The sequence below is a fragment of the Pieris napi genome, chromosome 23 (assembly GCF_905475465.1).
Source record: "Pieris napi chromosome 23, ilPieNapi1.2, whole genome shotgun sequence".
In the NCBI taxonomy this organism is placed as follows: Eukaryota; Metazoa; Arthropoda; class Insecta; order Lepidoptera; family Pieridae; genus Pieris; species Pieris napi.
The window spans coordinates 3,065,171-3,080,169 of NC_062256.1; the positions used below are offsets into that span (position 1 = coordinate 3,065,171).

General features: G+C 34.5%; 1 protein-coding gene across 2 annotated transcripts in view; it reads left to right on the top strand.

Moving 5' to 3' along the window:
* Positions 1-14,999, top strand: part of LOC125061397 — a 39,415-nt gene that overhangs the window by 22,435 nt on the left and 1,981 nt on the right. For both annotated transcript variants that reach the window (XM_047666836.1, XM_047666837.1), the window contains 11 exons: positions 1,151-1,268; positions 1,973-2,158; positions 3,906-4,107; positions 4,606-4,759; positions 6,111-6,269; positions 6,840-6,974; positions 7,541-7,716; positions 8,931-9,075; positions 11,889-12,052; positions 13,210-13,294; positions 14,448-14,627. In XM_047666836.1, coding sequence (XP_047522792.1) covers positions 1,151-1,268; positions 1,973-2,158; positions 3,906-4,107; positions 4,606-4,759; positions 6,111-6,269; positions 6,840-6,974; positions 7,541-7,716; positions 8,931-9,075; positions 11,889-12,052; positions 13,210-13,294; positions 14,448-14,627 — 1,704 coding nt within the window. The remainder of the gene's footprint in view (positions 1-1,150; positions 1,269-1,972; positions 2,159-3,905; positions 4,108-4,605; positions 4,760-6,110; positions 6,270-6,839; positions 6,975-7,540; positions 7,717-8,930; positions 9,076-11,888; positions 12,053-13,209; positions 13,295-14,447; positions 14,628-14,999) is intronic.

The window sequence follows — 14,999 nt, forward strand, 5'->3', positions numbered from 1 at the left end:
TGAGACCATGATAGTGGAAAATAAGAAAAAGCATTGCTTGCATGCTGTAATATTCGACTTTAATGTTTTAGTTTGCGATTGTTCTAAAGCGGGCCATAGACGGACCGCATGTTGCAGTCAAGACCGACTGCAATATGCGGTCGCCGCACGGCGATCTGCAGTTTCCATACTAAATTCATAACCGCAATACACGGACCGCTCGAGCAGTTCCTGAGCAAACCGCATATTGCAGTCGGTCTTGACTGCAACATGCGGGTCCGTCTATGGCCCGCTTTACTGTAATTTGTACATATTGTTAGAAGTATCTTTTTGCCTGTACTTCGATGCTAGATGTACATTACACAAATATTTTGTGTGAACGTGCTACGGAAGTTGATGTGCCCTGTGTGGTGTGGTCAATGACCTCAGGTGAATGACCGATACCTTACACTACACGCTCCGCTCACGCTAGTTGATTCATGTCTATAATTAAACTTTCTGGGATTATGAATCCCTGGCTTACATGGGGCAGAGTTATTTGTCTATGAATCTCAAGTGATCGGGTTTTTTAACCCAGAATAGTGAAATTGAATACTTTTTTTGACCGGCGCTAAGCCGTCATGGCATCGCTTTGCTATTTAAGAATGACAAATAGAAAGGAGACTTAACTTAAGGGCGTGACCAAACAGGTGCCCGGCCGCAACATGCATTCGTAGGAGACCACAACGAATGCTCAATGCTAGTTAGGGATGCTCAATGAACATCGATGTTGCTCTACGAAAAATATCGTAACATCGATGTTAACAGAAAGGTACATCAATGTTAGCTCACGGCCTCGGCACGACCAATGCAAGTTACGAAAAAATTTAATCTCTTCGATGAACGCATTCACAAATCACTTCGTTCGTTCGGTCGTTCTTTGTAGTCTCGCTCGCTCTTTCTCTCTCACACTTCGTCACTCCTTTTTATTAACAAAGAAATAGATTAAAAGGTTCTTTTTCTGATATTGATGTCAATATCGTTGTTTTTCTAATATCGATCATCCCTAATGCGAACGCACCTGCACACAATAAACCGAGCGGCACTTGGACAAACTGAGAGCATAGCGCTCTCATTTGGTCACGCCCTAAGACGTATTTGGTTAGTAGTAATTAATACTAATAATTTACAGGTCCAAAAGCAAAGCCTAACGCTCAAAACTCCATTCAACCGCCAAAGGAACAGGTTCATAAGGAGAAGACACAAACGGCGCCTGTTGTTATTCCAAAAATTGAGATATTGCCAAAGATGTAAGTTGATTGAGTAAACGATTCATGTTTGATAGTCCAATAGTATACAATTTAAACTATAGACAAATTAGATACTATTATTTTTATTATTAAAGCTTTATTGGTCTAGTGGTTAGTACCCCTGACTGCGAAACCATGGGTCCCGGGTTCGATCCCCGGATGGGACGAACATCGATGTGATGAGCATTTGGTGTTGTGCTTGGGTCTTGGGTGTTTAAATATGTATTTATATATCTATCTATCTATAATATGTATGTATATCCGTTGCCTAGTACCCATAACACAAGCTTTTTAAGTTCTAACTTAATTTTTTTTAAACTTATACTAATACTTGAGAAACGAGAATGTAAGCGCGTGCTCCTATTTCACCATGCTTCTTGCTGATAGAGGACAAATCTTTGTTTTTAATTTATTTTATTATTATTTATTACTTAAGATTTCATGTGGAACATGGTGTAATAGTTGCAGCTCCTTACAAACGTTATGTAAAACAAAAAACTTGGCGATTAAAAAGAGTGGCGGAGAGTTTATTGCCGTCTCTTCCGTTCTACGCCCTTGATTTGAGAACTGGCACTAAATGTAAAATTAGAAGCATTAATATGTATTTCTTTACAGACGAGTCTATGTTACCTAAATAAATAAATGATGGTGACATTATGGTACATAAAATTATATTTATTTTATTAATACGCCATATTTTATAGGTACATTGTAGCCACATTCGAAGTGGGAGACACGTTCGTTCTGTCGGCGGAAGCTGATGCCAAGGACTGCCTTTCGAGGCAGAAGGGCTTCATCTGCATCGCCCTTAACACTAGTTGTGAAGACAAGTACAATTTACTTTGCAATGACTACTGTACGTCGTGTAACGCTGAACCCGATACGTATACGTAAGTTGTACAATTAAACGTATGGTACAGATACCGGCAAACATCTTGAACAAATGTCATTGCCTGCGCAGTAGCGATTTTTAGGTATCACTGGGAGGGGGCGGCGGGAGAGTGACGTGTCGATCGGTAAATCAGTTGACGTTTGTGTCCCGCACTGCGCAAACTTTCCCCCACTCCCTTGTTTGATGCTAAAGTTTGCCGGTATCTGCATTAGTCATGGATTATTGATTGTTGCTTGGGTTAATTGTTTGAATATTTCTAGTATGAAATATTAATTTCTGTCTTGAACTTTAATGTCTCTCATTATAATCGTTTATTTTATTTTTGCTTTCAAATATCATACATTTTAAAACAAAGACTATGAAACACTAATGAGACATTTAAGAAATGAGATATAAATAATAATAAAAGCCGGTTTAATTTCTAATTTTTACAAAAGTTAAATTTACGACTTAATATCCTATCTTCCTTCTGTACCATGGATTGTCCTCTACACCTCCTTTAGCTTTTTCCGAATATCTCTGGCATTCTCAATTCGCTTCTATTTCTTCTATCTACCTATTTTTTGGAGTCTCCCGCGATATTGCGGAATTAGAAATATTTTTTTTTTTTAAATATTAATTAAACATACTCTGGACTGAAATTTGCTAGGCAACCCATATGGATTATATTTATTGACATATTAAATTAAATATAAAATACGTTTCATTAAATAAGCATCTCGGTGAAGGTCGTTGTATATCGGGATCTTATACTATTACCTCTAACTTATTGTATCCCACCCTGCCCAAATAATCACCATTATTAGTAATTTAAATAATGTTAATTACAATAAAATTTAATTTAAATTAAATAATTTAAATTCTTAGGTCCTTCTAACTATATGTTACGCTCTTCTAATAGATGTTTATTGGAAATTCCATCTCACACTTCATCCTTAGGCAATTCATTTACGATCTCCGCCATTAAGTTGTGGAATACGCTGCCCGACTCCGTACGATTGGCTACCTCTCTGTCATCTTTTAAAACTCTTCTGTATAATCATTTCTTAACCTTATCCTATCCTCATCAATCGTGACTTGTATAATTCTTATGTTTCCTTTTACATCACTATTCGCTGTTCATGAATTTGTAAGATTAGCTTTTAAGTTTTCAGTCTGTTATTAATTTTTTTTTTTGTATTACTTTAGATTAAGGTTCTATATATATGACGGCGCATTCCTAGCGCCATGTTAAGAAATACTGCAAATATTGGAACGAGATTTGACAGTTGTCAAGTCTGGCGGAGCGTCGTATCGATGGTCAGCGCGGCCATGTTGAATCGTTGGAAGTTTTTCGAACGTCAACGGCGAGCGCACCACGTCTGCGACGAATCGCTTTTGTTCTAAATAATCTGGTGTCTTTTTGTTACAAAACTAATTGAAAGTGCTTGTTTAAGAGATTTCCTAATGAATAGTAAATAGATTTTGAGTTTGGTGACCAACATTAAAATTATTAAGACATGGCTGATTCTAATAATGAAGGGCATCCGCCCATATATATATATATATATATATTTTTTTTATTTTCATTTGGTTCTGCATTTCTCGCACGCATCATGTATCTTTTTTTTTAGTTTTTCTCTTTAACTAGGGTTGCCTGGAAGAGATCGCTTATTAGCGATAAGGCCGCCCGTTGCATCCCTTATAATTTTTATGTATTGTGTTTCTTTTTCTTGCAACGAAGTGTAAATAAATAAATGTTTCAGACCAAGACCAGGCGACTTGTTCTCATTCAACAACCGAGAAGGCGGCGACAGTTGGTTCAGAGCTCGGTGTTTAAACTCTACGTCTGCCGCGCTCATCGATGCTTGTGAGATAGCGTCATTTGCAGCTGGTATTTGCAAGAAGATTCCCAGCAACTATCAAGATATTCCAGAATTCTGCTGTGTGTTGGATGCTGATGTCTCGGTATGTTTCTAGGCGCTTTTTTTTTCGCTCGAACGGTGAAGGAAAATCATCATGAGGACACCGGCTTGCCATAGACACAAAAAGTCGACGGCGTGTGTCAGGCACAGGAGGCTGATCACCTACTTGCCTATTAGATTGACAAATGATCATGAAACAGATCAGCGCCACAATTTTTTTTAACATAATTAAAGAAATGGACATTTTTTATTTTAAAATGTTGACTACGCTAACTTCAGGGTGTCGGTTTTTGTGACGCTGTGCGCGCGCAGCGTAATTATTTACTCATCATTTTTCCCTTACGCGCCAAAACAAGTATGACTTCAAAACTTATCATTAGTTATTTTTTATTAGGTTGAAGTTTCGCATATCATTATTAAAATACCGTGGATTTTTTCGGACTTATTTTTGATAAAAAACTCAAAATATATTTTCTATTTATATGTTTATTTAAATGGTAGTTTACGTGTACTTAATAAATAAAGTAACATGAAATTTCAGATCGGTGATTCACTATTAGCCACGGTGGTTACGAAGTTGTCGTGTGAGTCTGTTCGTGTGGATCTACAAAACACATCGACGAATGAAAAACTCGGACTTGCTACTATAAGCAGATGGTCGCCGGCTATCGAACTCCCTATACCATCTGGCAATCGTAAGTTATTTTTCTTAAGCTTAAACGGTATAATGGTGAGTTCGATTCCCTGTAAAACAATTGTCTTAGAAAACTCGTAACTCTGCTATTTCTAATCAAAACTCAACAATCATTTAATCATATAGGTAACACAATGTACACTTATGAACTTCAAAAAAGATGTTTGTGCTTCTAGCTTTACATTTAGTGCCAGTTCTCAAATCAAGGGCGTAGAATGGAAGAGAAGAACTGACAATAAACTGTCCGCTACTCTTTTTAATCGCCATGTTTTTTTTTAAACAACGTTTGTAAGGAGTTGCAACCATTACACCATGTTCCACTAAAACATGTGTAAATTAGCTAATAAAGTTTCCCCTGAAATTGCTAAGCTAATCCCCTTATGCACTAAATATTTCAATAATTTTATATTTCTCGTTTTTTGTTGTCATTGTTAGAGTATGAGCCAATGCCATTTTGCTCACTCAAGCTTTCTTAGCTTTATAAGCGTACCAGAATAACCAGACGTAGGCACTTTCTTCGACTGTTACATTGCATTAATTCGTTACATAGCAATTACATTCCATTATTTCGCTTATATTCTATGGTTGTACGTGGTTAATATAGAGTAAAACTAAAATTCTCTATTATTTAAAGTACCCCGATGACCCAGGAACCGTACAGTTAGAACTATCTTAGTTATTAAAAAGAACTATGTTTGCCTCTTAGAATTAGTTTTTAAATAAATAACCACATTAACCAATTTCTATTAAGGAATAATTTTATGCAAAGTAAATGCCTGCTCCCCTGCTTGCTCGTTTGCCTGTAAAAGAAAATAACATATGTTTATTATGCAATATGATATACAGGTATCACTTATTACATGTCATTAATAAGTTTGCCCGTTTGCCTCCTATTACTTAAAAAAAATTGGAATCGGTATACATCCCTAAAATTAACACCTATAATATATCAAAATATTTATCTTAATATATATAAATTACGTGTTACGTTGTTCGTCCGCTATGGACTCCTAAACTACCGAACCAATATCAATCAAATTTTCACACCTTGTGCAGTTTGATCTAACTTAAAAGATAGCATAGCTTACATCTCAATTTATACCCGCAATATTATTTTATTGCAAAATATTTGTTTATTATTTGATAGTCACAATTCTAACAGATGGCGCTGTATTGAAAGTACCAACGTTTCACATAAGCTACAATTTAATGGCACCAAAAAAGCATGGTGGTCCCCATGACTGGTGTTCTCCTACCGTTTCCCTTGAATAGTTTGCTATTATGTAATATAACAAAAACCTTAGCCACAGCAACGCTTGGCCGGTCTGCTAGTTATTATATACATTTTACAGCCATCCCACAAGTACCAAGACCGTCGATAAAGAACAACTCTAAAGTGATTCTCGTAGAAGCTTCGAAGCTTGATGCCGTATACGTTCGCTCAGCCGATAGCAACACGGCCCGGCAGTTCAATGGTGTGGTACAGGACGCGATACTTTGTGCACAGAAAGGTAAGTAAAATAAAGGGTGTACTTATGTACGCGCGTAAGAAGTTATACTTCTTTGGCATTATTAAAAATAGTTTTTGATTGCATGCAAATAATTAATTACAATTCAATAATCAAAGACTGGAAAAGGAGTCATTATAGTCAATAAAGTTCAGTTTACATTTGAAAAATTAAATAAATAAATATTTATTATTATTCTCTTACATTAAGTGTAACATAAATTCTATTATTATTCGAATGTTGTTTTTAAATTATGTCCAATGCCGTAGCATCTTCCGTGGGCAACTTCATTCTGTTAATTTTGTGTCACGTGCGTGCGCATCGTAAAATTTCACTCTCATCAATTTTTCATAACGCGCCTAAAGAAGTATAACTTCAAAAATTAACTATTCATCTCTCTTTATCACAGCGAAAATACATTTGATAGAAAGAGACGAAAGTACTCCTTAACTGAATCTTTTATAAATATTTCAAATTTAATCTTAAGTTTGTTTAAGGAGCGTTCAAGTATTACGTCACGCAATTTTTGGAGATTATTGACTTGTCACAAAATAATACTATTATTTCTTTCAGGTGCACCCCTAAAGGAGCCCCCAGCTAGAGGCCAAGTGGTGATCGCGAAATATAAAGACGGAATCTTCTCCCGAGCGCTCGTTCAACGAATTAACGCTTTAAGGACGAAGTACCTGCTTGAATATATCGAATTTGGTAAGTTTTGACATTTAAGAAGATAAATTGCCTCTGAAAATGCTGACAGTAATCTAACAGATTTCGTAATCTGCTGTTCCGCTGGTAATTTTTTTTTCTGCTTAACAAAAATTCTGGTATTCTTATTGTATCTTTTTTTGTCTTGTATATATTTTGATATTACATCTCAATTTATACCCGCAATATTATTTTATTGCAAAATATTTGTTTATTATTTGATAGTGACAATTGTAACAGATGGCGCTGTGTTGAAAGTACCATACGTTTCACATAAGCTACAATTTAATGGCATAGCAACCAAAAAAGCATGGTGGTCCCCATGACTGGTGTTCTTCTACCGTTTCCTTTGAATAGTTTCCTACTATGTAATATAACAAAAAACCTTACAAAAGGAATAAATTTGTTACGTAATACTTGAACACTCCCTTACATAAATTGTCATACATTTTAGACAAGAGTTTGTAACATATACCGTAGATTAAGTACTATATATGATTGCTAAACTTTAATAAAGAAATATACAAACATTTTTATGAATTTTAACATTCAAATAACATGATTTTTAGGATATGTGGAACCACAAACACTAGAAACACTCTACCCGTGTCCAGACAAGCTGAGCCTTGAGAATCAGCCCACAGTTGTATCCTGTGTTACGGTGAGCACAGAATACCCGGATATCACTGAACCTGCCAAGGAATATATCAACAAAGTACGGGATCAAGAATTAGAATTGATTTTGGTAAGTAATTTGCAGTTGTAACTCTGATAATTAATTTAAGATATTTCTATTTTAAGTTTAAAATATAGTCAAGCATTTCATAATTTATTTTATTAATCATTTACAGTGTAAACTTTTTATAACGTACTAGCTGACCGGGCAAACGTCGTTTTGCCATGTATATCATTTATAATACAAAAATAGGGGTTGATCGTAGAGAGGTGAAAGTTAGGGGTTGTATGTATTTTTTAATGCTGTATCATAAAAATATATATATATTTTTTTTAATATCATAAAAACAGAAAAAATATCTAAAAATAAAAAATATATATTTAGGGGTGGACTACCCTTAATATTTAGGGGGATGAAAAATAGATGTCTGATTCTCAGACATACCCAATATGCACACAAAATTTCATGAGAATCGGTCGAGCCGTTTCGGAGGAGTTTAAGCACAAACACCGCGACACGAGATTTTTTTATATTAGATATAACATATAACGTGAAATAGTTACATTTGTTTGGTTTAACATAAAACCTATACATTAATACACGCAACATCCATTCTCTATAACGAAAAAATAATTTTTCATATTTAGATATCAACAACATACTTAAGTGTAATTGTTTTTATAAATAACCTATTGAGGTGCTGAAATTTCTAAGAAAGAAACCTGAGGTCATAAAAAGCCTTCTCGCCTTTGTTATTGTTAATTGCATGAACACGTGTGCTAATATTCTTAGATTACATTGCCTGTAGGAAATTTTGGTTCTAAGTTTCTTTAGTTTCTAAACGCACAATCGTCACCTATCGTGTATAGTCGTAAACACATTTTGAAACTGTCAAGATGGCCAGTAAAAGAAAAGCGTTATGTTTTATGTGTTTAGAATTATTTACCTATTTAAAAAATTAGAAATTATTGTAATTGATTAAATATTTTTAGCACAATTGTGCTGGCAAATTAATATGACAGCCTTTATATGCCATGAACAGCTGATGATGCAAATCTCCCACTTTCGAGGACATTACGGTATTTCCTCAATCTTTAACAACACTGACAACAGCAATGTTACGTAACGCGTTGTTTAAATAACCCCCCTCCCGCCCATGTAACGCACTGTAACGTTTCAAAATAATCCCCCCAAATTGCGTTACGTAATACTTGAACGCTCCCTAGGTTTAAAATGTTGATATATTATGCGTCAAATAAATCAGTTTTCGTATAATATTACAGACATTAGCAGATGCCCAAACTGCTCCAAGTGGCAGTGAAGTCAGCTTGACCTTGGAGAAGAATAAAGAGAACTTCAATCGACAAGTCGTAGAGATGTGTAAACCGGGCTGGAAGGTGATGGAACAGAAGGGGACCGATGTCGTTGGTATGGTTTATTTAATATATTCCTTTTTCACTAAACCAACTCGTAAGTGATTTTTTATATGAATGAGATGAGTATAAAATGGTGAAACACGCATTTCAAAATTATTTTAAAGTCTGTCTTTAATGCTGAAACGTAATAGTAGTTTAGAAAAAAAAATGCTGACAATAATTAAATAGTTGAGTTTAAAGTTGATTCTAATCTTTGTCAATAATAGGGAATAAATTTTTAGTATAATAGTTTTAGCTTTATTAGATTTACACTTAAGTAATAAATATAAAACATACACAGACACACACCCACACACGAACACATAATTTACACAAACACACATACCCCATGTGGTTTTCTTATATATTGTAATGTATTGTATAAGATCTTCTGTCGATCCGTAGTGGTGGAGGCCTTATTACCTGTAACACAGATACTCTTACCTTTAGCAGGCATCAGTCTCACACAGACTAGCTTTTTCCATTAACAGAAGTAAGAATATAACTGTCACTTGCTTATGTACTAAGTTTAAGTTTTTGTGAGAAAATAAATAAATAAGTTCAAATAATAAGTTTATGCAACTGTCATATAATAGAGGGTATTAAAACATGAGTGTAGTTAGTTCAAAATAAGATTACACGAGTGTTTTAATACCTAATTATATGTAGTTGCATACACTACTTTATTTAATCTCATGGCTATAATATATATTTCCAAGTCATAAAGTCTTGGTAACATTTGTCGTACGCTTTTCTTGATTTTTCTGGCAAAAGACTATTCGTCGTGTTAAATTTTCATCGGTATCGTCGGTGTTGCTTGGTATTTTTGCTACTAAAGTATTATCCAAGAAAATATTACTCAAATTCGTATGTATGAAATAGCGCCAAAATGGAAAAAGTCTGCTATTGGTCTATTGGCTCGGAACCAGCGCGTTGCGCGCGCATCACGGTCACCACAGATTATGTGTACTTAAATTGAATTGAAACCTCCTTGGTTGGACACATTGTACTTTAATAATTAAAAAAATATTTTAAAGCATTGTTTTGTTAGGAGAATAATGCTTTAATTTAATTTTTTAATGTTCTTAAAGAAGTATGTATTTAAAATATGCCAATAAAAGTCTGTATTTCATTTCATAATTGAATGAGATTATATAAAGTATTTTTTTGTGCAACAGTAGTTTAAAGAAAAACGCTTTTACCGGATTAAAGTTATGTTTATTATTATAAATTTACAACTATTTGAAATAATTTTAATTTATCCGACGTTTCGCGTGCTTAACAGCGTGCGTGGTCACGGTGACTGAAGACAAAAGATGTTGAATGTCAAAAAGTATCACAGCTGCAGAGAAAGTTGCATTATCTGAATTTATTTCCCCGGAGTTGGCATCGACTAAAAGATGGAGGGTTTTGGCAAAAATGGCTCACGGTGTCCTCTATTTTCGCGGATTGTTTTTCTTTTTGAGATTTTAATTTGGATATTATTGGATCCCAGGTGTTTGACAATTTTAGGCCATCTTCTCTATTGAAATTGGGGTGTTTTTTGATTTCAATGGCTTCGCGTACCAATCTTGGGAAGAATCTTTTCTCTTTCGCAAGTACTTTCGGTTGGTCAAAGCGTATGTAGTGATTAGGCCTATCTAGTATGTGTTCACAGACTGCCGATTTTGTGTGTCGTCTATGTCTTATGTCTGCAATGTGTTCTTTGAGTCTGCTGGACATATTGCGTTTAGTTTGCCCTATGTAAAAGCGTTTTTCTTTAAATGTGTAAAGGTTATGTTAATCAAAGACAACAGTAGTTTAATTATAAAATTGTAAATGTTATGTAGAATTTATTACGTCAAGCACCTTTTTAAATGGACTACCCACGACGCAGGGAATCCTTTATTATGTGTGTGTATTAATTCTTCCAAACTATAATGAATTTTAAATACATTTCGAAATGTTGTTTTCTTTTTGTTATTTCTTTGGATAAAGTTTAAACCCGATTTGGAATTTGGTTTTACTGAAAGCAAAGGCAATGTCAATTTTCTTATAGGCAAACGACCTCTTAGTCTTTTGTTCCTAATACATACATTTTTAAATCTCAGAAAGTTGAGACTAAAAGGGTAGCACACCTTTAGTTTTAAGTGTGCAATTTAACTGTACAGTTAAAACGTAGGTCCATACAGCCTAGCCTACACACGATCAAGTAAAAATATACGATCTTTCAGTTTTTATCATCATGGCCTCCATAGACGACGCTTTAGCGATCGTAGGGCGTGTTATACGTACAGCGTAGGTTATTAATTTTCTTTATAACAGCCTCTTTATTACTTTTAGAATCTATTTCGCGTAGTTTTAAAATAAGCTTTTCATAAGCTGAATCTTTTATTACTCTATTATGATAATCCTTGCTCTTGATTTTCCATAACGAAGGCTCGGATTGGTATAGTAGTATAAACTCTTCCAGCCATTCGCGTTGAGCCATGGTCGATAAGTTTTCGCAAAGGCAGATAGCAAGGTCGATACGTGTTCACTTCACGCTCGCTGTGACAAAACTGACAAAACTACGCAGTTTCGACTACACAGTCTCAGTTTTAACTGTACAGATTTATTTATTCATATTTTGATTAGATTCAGTTAAAACTGTACCGTTCCACTGTTTGTTCTACACACCTAACGATTTAACTGTACAGTTAAATCGCACAGTTAAAACTGAAGGTGTGTAACCCGCATTAGCACTACCTATGATTATGTATGTCAAAAAAGGATAGTTACCGGTAGATTTCCGTATGACAAAATTCGATATAATTTGACCCATTAAAAAATTCCAATTGTTTCCAGAACTAGCACCAATACTGTACTACGAGATGGACTTCGTGAGTGTTCCGTCGTCTGGTTGCGAATTCATAGTACTCGACATCGGCACACTCTTCGACGGCCTCCTTAGCGGATATCCGTCTGACACGCCACGAGCATCCTATATTTTGGACAATTTACCCGATTTGGTCAGTAAAAATTATTGGTTGTTTGTAAAGTAGGTTTACGATCGAGATGTTTACGTGATAACGTCTTATTGGTGATATAAGTTTTTGGGAAGTAAGGAATTAATGAAGATAAATTTTTTTTCAAATTTTAAATTACATCTATCGTTTTATTCACACTTTTGATGACAAATTTCGGGTGTAAAATGACAAGTTTACTTATTCGACTATGATATACATTTTTCTTCATACATACATTCATACAAATCTCCATTCGTCTGTATGCCGCTAGAGTGAGAGAGACGGGAGATCGGTCCGTCTCTCTCTCGTTATACCTGCGATCGCGCTCGTGAGGTTTTGGTGTGACACAAGTTTCTGAACATGTCACCCGACTAAAACGATTTTAAAGACGTTATCACGTCAATAAGCACTACATTGGTTCTTAAACATTTTACTAGAAGGTTTTAGTAGGTTTTTCTACAGTAGAGAAACCTACCTTTGAGACGAATTTATACAGTACACTCTACTGTATAAATTCGTCTAAAAGTAAAGGACGTAAATTTGAGAAATATTTTTAAATTACTTTCCGATAAACGCCCTACATTTGTTAAATAGTGTTTAAATATTTATCAATAAGCTTAATTTACCGTTGACATCAGTGTAAACAAATCTCAATTTTGATTTGTACTATTTTATGAAAGAAATGTTTTATTCTTAAATTATAATAACAGATTTATTGGATATTACCTAGGTGATTTAATTACTAAATAGATGATAATGAAACAAAGTATTTTTTAGAGTAATTATACAAATTGATTAAAATAACTTGTAAATGATTATTAAATTATCAAAAGATCTATAATTTTAAATATTAATTTTTGTAAGTGACAAAAAATATTTTCTTGGAGTTCTTTTTTGTCGGTTTTTTCTTTAGTTTTTTGTCGGTGAATCGATCGAATTGTATATTAATAATGAACACGCAAAAACTTGACATTTAGCCATTATCTGGCTTGCTTACGTATAGAAATGTCAATAGAATATTTAATTTATATTGAATTTTGTATATTCTTAACAGAATTAAAAGTAACAATATGGTTTGGGTTGTATAGTTACTTATAAATAATTTTAAACTGTTTTTAAAATCTTGTCTTTAAAATAGCATATTATAAATCTGTTTCCAGATGGCAGCATATTGCAACAGTGATTTGGGCCGGGATCCATATTTACCTCTTACCAACGAAGTCTGCATCGCGCAGTTGCCTCCACGTGAGTATTTTGGCTTAGTATCTTAGAGAAGCAGGAGAAAACTGTAGAGTGAATCTTAATATATAAAATTCTCGTGTCACAGTTTTCGTTGCCATACTCCTCCGAAACGGCTTGACCGATTTTGATGAAATTTTTTGTGCTTATCCGGTATCTATGAGAATCGGCCAACATCTATTTTTCATCCCCCTAAATGTTAAGGGTAGTCCACACCTACATATTTTTTTTTATTTTTTAGACATAATTTTTAAGATACAGTATTAAAAAATACATACAACTTTCACCCCTCTACGATCAACCCCTATTTTTTTATTATAAATGATATACATGGCAAAACGACGTTTGCCCGGTCAGCTAGTTGATTATATATTTTATTTATTCTTCGTTATTATTTGTCTCATGAAAATGGTGTAATTTTTGTAACATGGCGATAAGGGTGATTTAAAGAGGGATGAAGAATGTATTGCTTGTAGAGAATGGAGCATTTAATTTATTTTATTAAACATATTTGTTTCGAACAAAAATAAGTAGGTAAAGTTTATATTATTTCTTTATTGATTTAAAAAGCTAGTAAAATAGAGGAGCAACAGCAGCCTTATCGCTTGTAAGCGATGTCTTCAGGACAACCACGATAAGCGTAATAAAATAAGATATGTAAATGCAAGACTCAAATTGCATCCGTTTGTTTGATCATTTTTATTTATCAGACATTTCATTTATAACAACAAATATTATTAAATACATTTAACTAAGAGAGTTCAAGTATTACGTCACGCAATTTTGTAGATTATTTTAACCCCCCCCCCCCCCCATGTAACGCGCCCTAACGTTTTTCTGTACCGAATAGTAAAACGTTTCGTGACCACCCAGTGACTTTTTATACCTAAAAGTTGCCATTATGTGGTGTAAAGTACTGAAAAGTTGAAAATAATATTAACAATAACGCGTAATTAAATCCCCACCCGGCATCGTAACATTGTTTTTCCTCCCAAAAATTAGTTACGTAATACTTGAACGCTCCCTTATACCTAAGTTGGATGTGTTGTGTGTTGGTGTGAAAGTGATGGTGTGTGGGGTTGTGTGGGTTAATACTCTTTTTATGTCAGTCTGCCATCTGCCATAGTTCTGATAATATTGTTGGTGACTTTATTTTCAGATGAAGAATGGTTCCGTGCGGTAATGCTGGAACAGGAAAATGGCGCTGGTGGGACCGAAGCGAAGGTGGCCTACATCGACTATGGGAATATCGCCACGGTGCCCGTCAGCGTGTTGAGGAAAATGGTACCGGAGTTTATCAAGGATATACCCGGGTTGGCTTCGACTGTGCAGATAAGAGGTGAGAAAAACTATTTTTTTTTTTTATAGAACGGGGGGCAAACGGGCAGGAGGCTCACCTGATGTTAAGTGATACCGCCGCCCATGGACACTCTCAATGCCAGAGGGTTCGCGAGTGCGTTGCCGGCCTTTTTTTAATTAAATAAAATCTCTAATGTAAGATTATTTTGGAAGTAAGAGTGAAAAAGTGTGATTAGAGAAATATTAATTTGTAAATTGTAAATAGTGTTATTGGACACTTATGTTAAATATTTTTTGTAAATTTTAGTTTTAAATTACTTATTAATCTAAAGTTTTTTTTTATATGGCTCTGGCACGGTTTGTGCATTAGCCAGCGTCAAGTATAAGATTTTTATAATTCGTGCTTGTCTTA